This window comes from Pteropus medius, unplaced genomic scaffold, assembly GCF_902729225.1.
Source record: "Pteropus medius unplaced genomic scaffold, Ma_sr-lr_union100, whole genome shotgun sequence".
NCBI classification, from domain to species: domain Eukaryota; kingdom Metazoa; phylum Chordata; class Mammalia; order Chiroptera; family Pteropodidae; genus Pteropus; species Pteropus medius.
The window spans coordinates 6,667,213-6,679,807 of NW_024347788.1; the positions used below are offsets into that span (position 1 = coordinate 6,667,213).

Sequence of the window (12,595 nt, forward strand, 5' to 3'; positions counted from 1 at the left end):
TCCCTCACCGGCCTTTAATGTATTCAGGTCGGATGGAAGGAGCTTCCAGCAAGTTCCAGGGGACAAGGTGGGAGAGAAAAGGGGAGGAGGAGTAAACTACAGATAAACAAGTGAAGTTGAGCATCTACTCCCTTTAAAATCTGAATTAAGCCCTGGCATTCAAAGACGTAATGTCCTCCAGAAACTTAAACCAATACTGTTCTAAGTGCTAAAATGAAACAAGGGGGAATAGTCATGTAATAGCAAGGAGTGGCCCTTAGCAGAATGTAAGGCGTAGGACAGATGTCTCAAAGATGTGATGCCCGAGTCGCAGCCTCAAAAGATAGCAATTAGTCGATGATGGAAGTGGAGAAGGTAATTCAGATAGAATAGGACGTACGTAGGTAAATGCCAGGTCAAAAAAGACTGCGTGTGGTCTGCTGAGAAGCTTGGATAGGATTCTCTTAATGATGCTAGCCTTTTACAGGTTTCGTAATCAAAAAAGGCAGTAACAGTGAAATTGGCATTTTAAGCGTACTATTCTCATTGCTGTGGAACAGTGATTAAAGGAAAAGGGAGGCTACCTGTTGGGAGACAACTGCTCTTTTACAGACCAAAATGATTCTTAAATAGGTCAGTGATTGTAGAGATGGGGAGGAAGGTAATAATTACAGAAATATTTGAGGTGAAAATGGTTTGCTTATCTTTTACGATCAATGATTCTGGTATATATAAGGCTTTGACCACACCAAGGCATGAAGATATTCTGTTTTCTTCTAGATGTTTTATTATTTTACCTTTCACATGCAGGTTTATGATTTATCTGAAATATTTCCGTGAAGGGTATGAAGTTGGAATCAAGGTTCTTTCCCGCCCTCCACACCCGGTGTGGATAGCCAGTTGACCCAACCCTAGTCATTGAAAAGACTGCCATCTGTCATTTCCCCCACTAAATTCTTATGGCACCTAGGTAAAGTAGATGACCGCATATATGTGGGTCTGTTATCGTGTTCTCATTCCACTGGTCTGTTTGTCTAACCTGGTAACAGCAGCACAGTGTCTTAATTAATGTACCTTTATAGTAAGTCTCAAAGTCCTATAACTTCCTTCAAGATTGCCTTGGCTATTCTAATTCTTTTGTATTTCCATTGGTTTACACATTTTGAAAGTTTATTTCTATTTATAAATTTTAGAATGAGCTTGTTAACTCCCCCCTGCCCCCCACCAAAAAAACCCACAAAAACCCTGCTGGGATTTTCATTGGGCTTGCATTGGATCTATAGATCTAGTTGGAGAAAACTTACATTTTTATAGACTCCTCCAATCTATGAATATCATACACCCCTCACTTTATTTAAGTGGTCTTTAATTCAGCAGTGTTTTGAAGGCAGTGTAAAAGTCTTATATATCTTTAGATTTATTCTTGAGTCTTTGTTTTTTTTATGCTATTTTAAATGGCCTTTAATTTTTTTTGTATTCTACTTGTTGCTAGTATATAGAAACACTAAATGATTTTTATATATAGACCTTATATTCAGCCATCTTGCTAAATTCCCACATTCTAATACTTTGTAGACTTTCAGAATTTCTATGATCACAGTCTTGTCATCTATGAATAAAGATGGTTGAATGTCTTTCTGTGCAATCATACCTCTTTTTTGCCATCTGTAACGGGCTAGGATGTGTAGTGTTGAATAGAAGTAGCGATAATGGACTTCCTGTCTTCATTGGAGCATCAGGAGGAAAGCATTCAATATCCAGTGCCTTTACTGAAATGTTCATATGCATTTTTCTTTAATATGTTAATGTAAGTTACTTTGGCTGATTTTCAGACATTCTCTAAATGGCCAATATGCATATGAAAAGAAGTTCTACATCAATAGCTGTATCAGGGACATTAAAATCACAGTTGAATACTAAACACTCCCACCAGGATGGCAAAAATTAAAAGGAATTCCAATATCAATCATTGGTAAGGATATGAAGTACTTAAAAGTTTCATATATTGCTAATGGGAATATAAATTGGTATAACTACTTTAGAAAACTTTTAACACTGCTAATGCTTGTCACATATATACACCATATTACCTAATAATTATACCAGTGGGCATATACCCAAAAGAAGAGAGTACTTATGTTCCCTTACAAGAATATGGATTGCAGCATTATTCACATAGCAAAAACTGGAAATAAGTGTCTTTTCATAGGAGAAAAATACTAAAAAGCAATGATTAAGAACGAACTACCAGTATACACAACAACATGGATGAACCTCACGCATGATGTTTTTAAAGAAACCAAAGTACATCCTGATTCCATTTAAACAAAATTTAGGGGGAAAAAACTGACGAGAGGGACATCAAAGGGTGATCTGGCTGAGGTGTAACCTCACACGAAACACTTTTTTAATATAGTTTTTCTGATTCAAGCTGGTTTTACCCAGATAATGGCATTGTGACTCATTTGTTCCCCGCCACCACCCTTATCCTCTGTATACTTGATCCTTTAATCGTTAAGTTTTAGGACATAGATTAACTGAGCCTCAGGTCTACAGGCATGAGGACAGTAGGTTTCGGTTGGACTTTCAACTAAGGATAATGTCTTGGCTTTAGATGTGTTTCAACCCCAGGCCCATCAAGGCAGAACAACCCCACCAGTCACAGGACCAGGCCACGGGGCCAGACGGGATGGGGCCATGGCCAATTCCAGAACCGGGTTCAATGATCAATTACCTCATCCCCCACCAATCCTCCAGCCAGTAGCACCCACAACCCCAACTCCCTTAGTTTTCATGATGACTGATTTTTCCCTATGTAATCTGTACTCCCAAGACACCAAGGAGCCAGGCCTTTGAGCGATAGCTTGCCTGTGTCTCCAGGACTTGCAACTCTAATAAACCTTACTTTCTTTGCTGCAACATCTTCCTGTATCTCTTCTTTGGCTTAGATGCACACAGGCAGACAAACCCCATTTTTTGTCCTAATAACAAAAGGCCATGAGGGAACCTTCTGGGAAGCAGGAGAAATTACATATTTTGACCTAGGTGGTAATTACACCACTGTGTTCAGATGTAAAATTGTATCCAGTTGTACACTTAAGATTTGTGCGCTTTATGCTTCAATAAAAGAGGGAAAAATATTTAAAACAATCAGAATTTGAAATTTAAAAAAACATGACATAATAGCATCAAAAATATGAAATACTGAAAGATCTGACACAATATGTGCCAAATGCAGACACAGAAGTACAAAACATTGCCGAAAGAAATCAAAGGACACTTAAATAGATGGAGAGGTACTCTATGTTCATGAGTCAGAAGACTCAATAGTGTTAAAATGTTGGTTCTTCCCTAATTGGTCTGCAGGTTCAACACAAACCCAAGCAAAAGGCAAAGGTTTTTTCCATTTCGGCAGTTGACAAACTGATTCCGAAATTCAAATGGAAAGGCAAAAGCCTTATAATAGCCAAATCAACTTCAAAAAATAACAAAGTTGGAGAACTAACACTAATTTCAATACCTCCACCTGTATTGGAATGACGATAGGCAAATATAACAGAAGAGTCCATAAACCGACCCATACATATATATACACAACTGATTTTCAACAGAAGTCCAAAGGTAATTAGGGCAGAAAGGATAGTTGAAAAAGATAGTCTTTTCAGACTTTTCAATTGAAAAAAAAAGAGTCTTTTCAGCAAATTGGATTTATAGAAAAGCAAGAAAGTGAACTTCAATACATACTTTGCACCACTTACAAAAATTAACTCAGAATGAATCATGAACTTAAATGTAAAACTCAAAACTATAAAATTTCTAGAAGAAAATCTTTGTGACCTCAGATTAAGCAAAGATTTCTCAGACATGACATCAAAAGCCATGTCTTCTTTTATGATCCATAAAAGAAGTTGATAAATTAGACTTTACCAAAATTAAAAAGTTTCTGCACTTTGGAAATATTTGCAAATCATGTATCTGATGATAAGCTTGTATCCAGAAAATAGAATTCTCAGAACTTAATAAGAAAATAACAATTTTGAAATGAGCAAAATATTTTTAACAATCACTTCAATAAAAAGATATATGGCTAACAAATAATCGCTAGTCATTAGGGAAATGCAAATTGAAACTACAATGGAATACCAGCACACACGCATTAAAATGGCTAAAATATAAAAGACTGACCACGTTGGAGAGGATACAGAGCACCTGGAAGACATACACTGCTGGTGGGAATGTAAAATGATACAAACATCATATAACCCGGCCAGATCATGAGATATGAAAATACATGTCCCTATAAAGACCCGTAGAGAAATATTCATAGCAGCTTTAATGGTAATAGCTGAAAACTAGAAACAACCCAAATGTCATCAACAGGTGAATAAAGAAACTGTAGTATATCCATGTAATGCAATATTACTCAGCAATAAAAAGAATAAGCTATTTGATACACACTACAATATGATTGAATCTCAAAATAATTACGATAAGTGAAAGAAGCCAGACAAAAACCAATACATAAAATCCTAGAAAATGCAAACTAATATAATCTATATGACAGAAAGCAGATCAGTTGTTGGCTGGGGGATGGAATGGGCCAAGAGCAGGGAGGAACAGCAAAAAGGGAGTAGTTACAAACGGGCACAAAAAAACGCAGAGTACTGTTTACCAAACATATGAGTAGGTTCACTGCTTGCTTATGGTGACAATTTCATGAGTTTCTGCTCTAAATAGGTGCAGTTTATTATGTCAATTATGGCTCCATAACGGCATTTTTAAAACAAGTGTGGAACTATATAAAAGAATTGATGATCATCAGTATACAGATGGTTAGCAACATGAGTACACGAGCATGAACAGGCAAAGAGAATATGTAGTTCCTAATAAATACCAAGTACCTATTATGCACAGATATTATGCTTGGGACTGAGGGTACTAAAATGACTCTTCAGAATCTAAATGGCTCTTCAGATTCTAGTGTTGGAATCACATGTATCAGCAGGCAATTACAGTGTCATGTGTGCCCAAATAGGAGAAATTAAGGGTTTCTATGACAGCAGTGAGAAGTTTTAAGAGCTCAGGAAAAACTCTCAGGGGAAATTATGTCTAAGCTGAGGCCTGAATTACAGGTAGGGGTTAGCCAAATGAGATAAACTGTGCCAAGCAGAGTGACAGCAAACACAGAGGTCTGGAAGGTAGGGGGAACACAAAGAGTTGGGAATTATAGTTTTAGAGATATCATTTGCTTAAGCCCCTGCAAACCCTCTAATCTAATTTGGTATTCTAATTTTGGATTTTTTCTAAATAAGTCCCCCTCACCCACCTAACCACCAAATTGTGTTAATTCAGACCCCACAAAATCTAGATTTGCCCTTACAGAGGCTCAGAATCTAAGCACCCTTCTACGTTGGGGGATTTCCTAAATCATAGTTCCCAGAGGCAGCTTCCTCTATAGAAGCTGAAACGCCACACTCAGTGAGAAGCTGAAATTTCATGCTCAACTTCCTTTGGAATTAGAGGCCTGGACGCCTGACTTCAGCTGGCCAATCACGTACACTAGTAGCTAGTTGACACAATCAGGAAAGAACCTTAGTTAATTGTCTCTAGATGAAGCAGCACCTATATCAAAACCAGGTTCCTGCAGCAGTAGAGACAGTGCATTGCTCAGTGCTTGGTGGCTGTCATTTCCTCACAGGACCAGTTGCGTGGTACAGTTTTGCAATTTGTCCCTAGCTATGCGACTCAGATTGACCCTGATTTTCTAGTCCTTTTGTCTATTCTGTGAACAATAAAATCAAGTCTTCCAATAAAATCTTTTATGCCAAAAGCCGGAATCCATATCTGTTGCCAATGACTAAGAATCCAAACTGACGGACAATGGGGAATCTGGAAGTAGAGTGGATGCTCAGTATCGCCACTGACTCTTGGATAACCAACCCGGAAACCTCCTAACTCCAGACTCCTTGTTTTATACTGTCGAATAATTCTGAATTGGGTTTGTTTCTTGCAAATGAAAGAATTCTAATCCTGACAGTAAAATCTGAAGATAAAGCTGGCTGGATCGAGAAGAAGTGAGACCACGCAGGGCCTCAACTCCATTTGAAGACGATAAGGAACCACTGAAGGGTCTGACATAATTACATCGGCACACCTGTTGCACTAGGGAGAACAGACTGGAGGCGGATAAAGTGAAGACAGAGAATGAGAACAGTGACCTTTAGATAAAACTTGCGGGGAGCTCCAATCTCTGAAAAAGCCTCTGGAGAACCCCAGGAGGAACACTGAGAAGTTATTATAAAGGTGGAAGGAGAACAGAAAAGAGTTGGTCACAGAACAAAGGCTCTCATTCAGTACTTGGCCTTTGTACATCTAATCATTGATTCAGTACCTATTTATTTTTATTATTTTATTAGGCAAGGCAACCCTTGGTTGACCTCACAGGTTGCAAGGACCTTGTCAACTTAGGCCTACAGCACCCGGTCTTCCTAGGTGGTCTCCCATCCAAGTACTAACCAGGCCCGACCCTACTTAGCTTCCGAGATCAGATGAGATGGGGCTTGTTCAGGGTAGCATGGACATGGTCAGCATCTATTTACTAAGAAGCACCTATGATGTTACTGTCACTGTCCTTAACCTATCAACCTACTTTCCTCACTTTCCATTTATTCTTTACCCCACTGTAGGATTGCATTTGCCCTGTTACCCTGAAATTATTGCTGCAAAAGTCACTAAATAGTAATAAATTTCCATATTGCCAAGTTTCCATCCTTCCTTCACCTCTCCAGCATTTGATAACCTTTTATAACCCACTCTTCCTTTAAACTCTCTATTGCTTTTCATTTTTGGTATTTTAAAAGAATATTAACTGACATGAGAAAATGAATAAGTGGAAGTTACTTCTGTATATAGGGGTATTGGACTGAGATTTTAATTTCCTTATAATATCTATTATTCTAGTCTATTAACCAATTAACTGATCTAATTTCTAATTAGAAAATTTGTTTTTAAAAGTATACTTAATATTATTGCTGAGAACATTTCATGTCTCCTAACTTTTGGAGCGTGGTAACCCATTGTGTGCTGTCTAGGAAATGCCATTTGACAGACAGGAAAAACAAGAGGATGATGCTCTGCAGTTCTAACCGGACTAATGAAGTTTGTTGTATAAACGTTTAATAACACCCTAAATACTAGCAACATTTTCTGTACACTTGTTCTTAAGAAACGTTTGCTTGAAAACACAAACACTGAGAATTTTTACATGATTTATTTAATAATAAACCAATTAAAGATACAAAAAATGCTTAGAGGATTCCAAAATTTAAATTTTTGTTTAAATACAAATTCCTTCTGTAATACGAAAACATATAACATTAGACCTCTAAACATGATTTTTTTCATCTACAAAAATTTCTCTTTGCTATACTAGAAAATTTGCAGAAAACAATTTTTCTTGTGAAATTAAATGTACATTATTTACAGTTGAAAGAGTAATCTAAAAACTATTCCATTTCAGAAACTTGGATATATATGTATATTATCTTTGTATGCAATCCCCCCACTCCCAATAAAAAAAATTCAAAATATAAAGCAATTATGCTTTTATAGCAACCAACTACTCAGATTAGCCCAGGGCTTGGTTGCTTTCTGGGCCTTTAAGAGCCTTGACTCTCAGAATAGCAGTGTGTCATTTAGCACTCAGCAACGAAAGGTGACTAATGGATCGCAGGGCACCAGGGCCTAAAGAGTTAATGAATGAAGTTTAGGGAGAATTCAGGCTCATAGCAGATCTTACAGATAACAGAAGAATAAATTCTACAGGGTCATGAATTTTTCTGCAATATTTTAGCTCCGTGTAATATCAGGGAGGAAGCCGAGAATGTTTTAATTGACATGATTTTCAAATAGGGAAGTTAGAATCATAAAATATAGAACTAGAATGGAAATTGAATATGATCTAGTCTAATCCAATGCATCCCTTCCTTTTAGGAGAACTGAGGTCCAAAAGATCGAGTGGCTGGCCCACGGTGACACAAGGGAGTAGGAGAGCCACTCTCAGGTTGATGCTTTTAGACTGTCCTGCTTCTGAAACAGGGTCAGCCGTATCACGGACACATTCCCATTTTTAATGTTTCATTTTATATGTTCATAGTTTATTGTACAGTGCAACCAACTAAAAGTCAATCTAGTGAAATCATAATTTCAACAAAGCATAAAATAGGTGTCTAGCACTTGAAAGAGTCAAGATTTAACTTATATGAGTGGAATGAAGATAGTTCCTATAAAAATTTCCTGTTGTCTTCTATTTAAGTACTGTATTTACAAAAGAATCAGAAAAGATAATACAACATAAAATTAAAAAAAGGAACTTTAAAAATGGTTATGATATAGCAACTGAAAAAAATCTCAAAAGAATGTCTTCATAGTATAAAATGCCTGTTCCTTCACGACTGAATTCAGAAACACTTGGAGAACAGAGAGAAACAGTTTGGTTTTCCTCCCGCATCTAACAAGTCAAAAGTAACTCTTTTCTTTTTGACAATTAACTACAAGATTAGGAACATCTCTAGAATCTGTCTCAGGACCAGATAGGCTGAATACAATTGGAAGTGTTCGATTAAAAAACAATCACCCATGATTCCTTTGGTATGTTAATTAGAAAGAGCTGGGTTCCAGCAGGTCCTCCTGTTTCACAGCTACCTGAGAGGTGAATCCGTTGGAACTGGAAACCACCATCACGTAGGGTGCTGGCTGTTGCTCAGTTTTCTCAGTGTCTTCTTTCAAAGTATCTTCGCTCTCCTTCTCGGCTTCCTGTTTAAGAGTTTTTGTTTCTTGAGCTCTGATAACTGAAGTGATTACAGTGCCAGGCGGGTGGGCCACCAGTTGCGAATTGCGAGGAGAAAAGGTCACCACAGGTGTGGTAGCAGTGAAGGATGGAGATGAAGCCACACTGACGGCTCCATTGCAAATGGACTGAACGTTGCTAGTGAGAACCTGCTGTACATGGGCCGGGCTCAGGACAATCGAAGGAGGAGAGCCCGGCTTCGGAGACTGTAACACGACATTTTCTTTCAGTACTGTCATGGGCTGTGATGACGGAATGGCTTGTAAGATGAATTTCTGAGACCCGGCACCTGAGGAGGGATCCGTGCTGGCGATAACTGTGGTGATCGGCACTGTCTGGAGTGTGACTGTATGCAGATGCTGATTCCCAGGAGACATGACCACTGGGACTTGGGTTGGAGCCTGGATGGTCCTATTGAGATGATGAAATAAAAGGAGAAAATTAACATATTCTACATCGTTTAAATTTAACATTCGATGGGTCATTTTGACAAAACACGAGTTACGTATTTCAAATGCCGAGTCCCGCATTTTTAATATAATGTAAAAAACACTGTGCCAGACTCTGTATGAAACACTGTACATACAGAAATGCCCAACACAGAACTCTCAGGCCATTAACTACAAAAGTCTGCACAAAGTCCCACACTAACACAGACAGAAGAGCCATTTTGCTGGGGAAGGAGGAAGATATCGACATGTTTGGCAGGAAGTCACGTATGAGCTGCTTGAAAGAAAATTAGTAATTTTAAAACAGGTGTACTGAATTCACTCTCATTATTTTAATATCTGAGGAATAATGTCATCGACATGCTCGTCCACAATTACCAAACTTCATATATTTGTTTTCAACCAATTTTCCTACATCTAGAGAGGAAAAATGCTCAACTAAAATAAAAAATGACTCAGCCTTAAATTCACGTGTGACAGAATTCTCAGAAGAACTATAATAGTTCACGGTTCCGAATGTAATTAACTTGTGAGGGTTCCTTAGGCTGGCAGAGAGCAAAAAATAAAGCCAAACTTTGGCAAAAATACATAAAGGCATGTTTTAGCAGTTTTCTCAGCTCAAATAATTTCCCCAAAATTTAGTCAAAGCTACAATTTAACATAAAATCCTGTAACATAAAACCCAGTTTATGAAAAGCTGTTAAACCCATTTATTAAAGAAAGAGGGGCACAAATAATGAGTCCATCCCATTTCAAAAGTTCACAGCTGTGAAATTTATTAGTTACGACCATTGTTCATATAAAACAAAAGCAGTTGAAAAAACCCAATATCTGGACCTCAAGTAGGTTTCCTCTGAATTCTGTAAAGCTATTTTACAGAAGATTACTGCTACTTCAAATGGCTTACAGTCAGATCAGTCCTCATAAACCAAATGTTAATTATTCCCAGGTAAATTTTAGGAAGTGACAGTTACGGTGGCCTGTCACATATGCGAGAAATGAGATTCTAGAGAAAACAAATGGGCTAGGTGGAAAGATGAAAAAGAACTTAGTGCAACTCAGGAAAAGTTCAAAGGAAGTAGAAAAACACAGGGGACTTAGAGCCCACGCATTCATGCAGGGCACTGACTGCCAAGTTCAGACTGCCACCAAAGTCGCCATTGTCAGGATCGATCTACAGCAGGATGTTAGCAGCTCTTGCGAAGGAAAGAGCAAGAGGAGAATATAAAGCAGGTACTGAAGATTAACAGGTGAGCAGGGTGTGGAGAGGAATAAAGGCCAGAAGAACTAATATTATTGGGCAGACGGGGATGAGTCAGAAGGACACAGAACAACTTTGGGAGCCAAGAGGCTTTTCCAAAGTACATTATGCCTCCCTTCTCCCCTGCCCCCCTTAATCAGGATATCTTGGCTGGCATCTGAGCCTGGGTATGGTGCCTCACCCAGTAGCCAGATACCATTTTTCGAATAAAAAAGATCCAAGGGCTTCTTATGTCAAGAATTCATGTACGTGTACGTGTACATACAGATAAAACAGTACTTGGCATACAGTGAGCACAAAGACTGTTATCTGTAAAGATGTACAGCCTTGCCACCCTATTAATACTATTATCCCCATTTTACATATGGAAAAATTAATGCACAAAGAGGTTGAACAGTTTGCATAAGGTGACCAGTTAGATAAGACGTCATCTGACTACAGAACTCTTATGCTTAACTATTACAACATACTGTCACGTCCTAAGTCCTGAATAACCAGCTAAAAATGAATATTTACTATTACATCTTTAAACCGTGGACAGCTAAAACTCTTTAATATACACTTCTCCCCTTCCTCTTTCACTCTCTTAGGTGTGGCACAAGCAATAATGTACTTGGAAACTTTCTAAATTGCTAATCAGGGCCACCACTAGACTTTTGATCAAATTAAAAAACAATGCCCCTCATTGAAACACCTGCCTGCCATCTGCTAGGAAATATGTATACTCATCTACAGTTAATTACAACGTAAATATATGGTTTATTTAGGTAAATTCTAAAACAATTTTCACTAATAAAAACTCAGATTAAAGGATAAAATTATGCAGCCTTTCCCAACCACAGGAATGCAAATATTTTTTCTTAATTAATAATTAAGCTGTCAGTTGTGCCTGGTTAAACTCTATTATATAAAAAAGGTTATATTATAGTTAACTACTTTTTAAAAATTTCCTATGCTTTTTGTAATTTCGAATTCCTCAGACTTCCTGAAAGATATACAATATAGCCATGCATTGCGTTAACGACAGGGATCCATTCTGAGAAATGAGATTTTGTTGTTGTGCAGACATAGTGTGCTTACCAACCTAGGTGGTCCGGCCTACTGCACGCCTAGGCTCTACGGTGCAGCCTGTTGCTCGTGGGCTAAAACCTGCACAGCATGTTATTGTAACGAAACTGTACGCAACTGTAGTACAATGATAAGTATTTGCGTATCTAAACATAGAAAAGATAAAACACAATATAAGATAAAGAGAGTGGTGTAGGGGGCTGACTGTGAATGGAGCTGACAGGAGCGAAGTCGCTGTGCGTGAGTCAGCGAGTGAGGGACAGTGGGTGTGAAGGCCAGGACACACTGCCCACGACTGCAGGCTTTGTCAGCCCTGTCCCATAAGCCCTTCCCCTACTTCTTTCCAACAGGGTCAGAAACAGGACATCGAAGATGTCAACACTGCTCCGTGAATGGGGGTGTGGGCTGGACGGACTGGAAATACTGGAGAGAAGCTAGCTGGGAGAGGCCTAGATGCCCGTAATAGTGACAGTCAGGAAGGAGTGAAGGGTGGCCTGACGATCAGTAGGAATAAGAAATCGCGATGGAGAGCTGAAGGGACACGGGCTCATCATGGCGGTGTGGTTCTGGCTATTGCCTGTTGGAGCATAGGTCAGTTGTCTAAGAAGCTTTGCGGTACTCGTAAAAAAGGAAGACGCGTTTAGTATGGAAGGGGTGTAGAACCGGGCTCCGTATCTTGACTTTGGACATTTGTTTTGGTCCCGCTGACTATGGGGCGCAAAGGGCTCTCTGGCGTTGAACTGATGGAAGAAATAAAACCTAACTACTCTTTACATCACTACGACCTGAAAATATTTCTAAAGTACAGGGACGAACTGGCCCCACACCACCACGGAAAGCGTTTACTCAAGGGGCAGTGGCACTTCACTCTTGTTAAGGTGGCTCCTGCAGACGTGCCCTTGTACAGGATTTTAGGTCCCCAGAGAATTTAGAGCAGTGCACTCCGAAGTCCTGGATCTGGGGGCGCTGTCCTGCCCCCTGAGGATGTTG

The 12,595-nt window shown here is 38.9% G+C and overlaps 1 protein-coding gene and 1 pseudogene across 5 annotated transcripts in view; both read right to left on the reverse strand.

Moving 5' to 3' along the window:
• Positions 1–6,446: 6,446 nt before the first annotated feature.
• Positions 6,447–6,565, reverse strand: LOC120614499 (uncharacterized; annotated as a pseudogene).
• Positions 6,566–7,568: 1,003 nt separating this feature from the next.
• ELF1 (E74 like ETS transcription factor 1) overlaps positions 7,569–12,595 on the reverse strand; it is a 91,120-nt gene continuing 86,093 nt past the window's right edge. For all 5 annotated transcript variants that reach the window (XM_039877184.1, XM_039877187.1, XM_039877185.1 and 2 more), the window contains one exon: positions 7,569–9,238. In XM_039877184.1, coding sequence (XP_039733118.1) covers positions 8,638–9,238 — 601 coding nt within the window. In that variant the 3' untranslated portion in view covers positions 7,569–8,637. The remainder of the gene's footprint in view (positions 9,239–12,595) is intronic.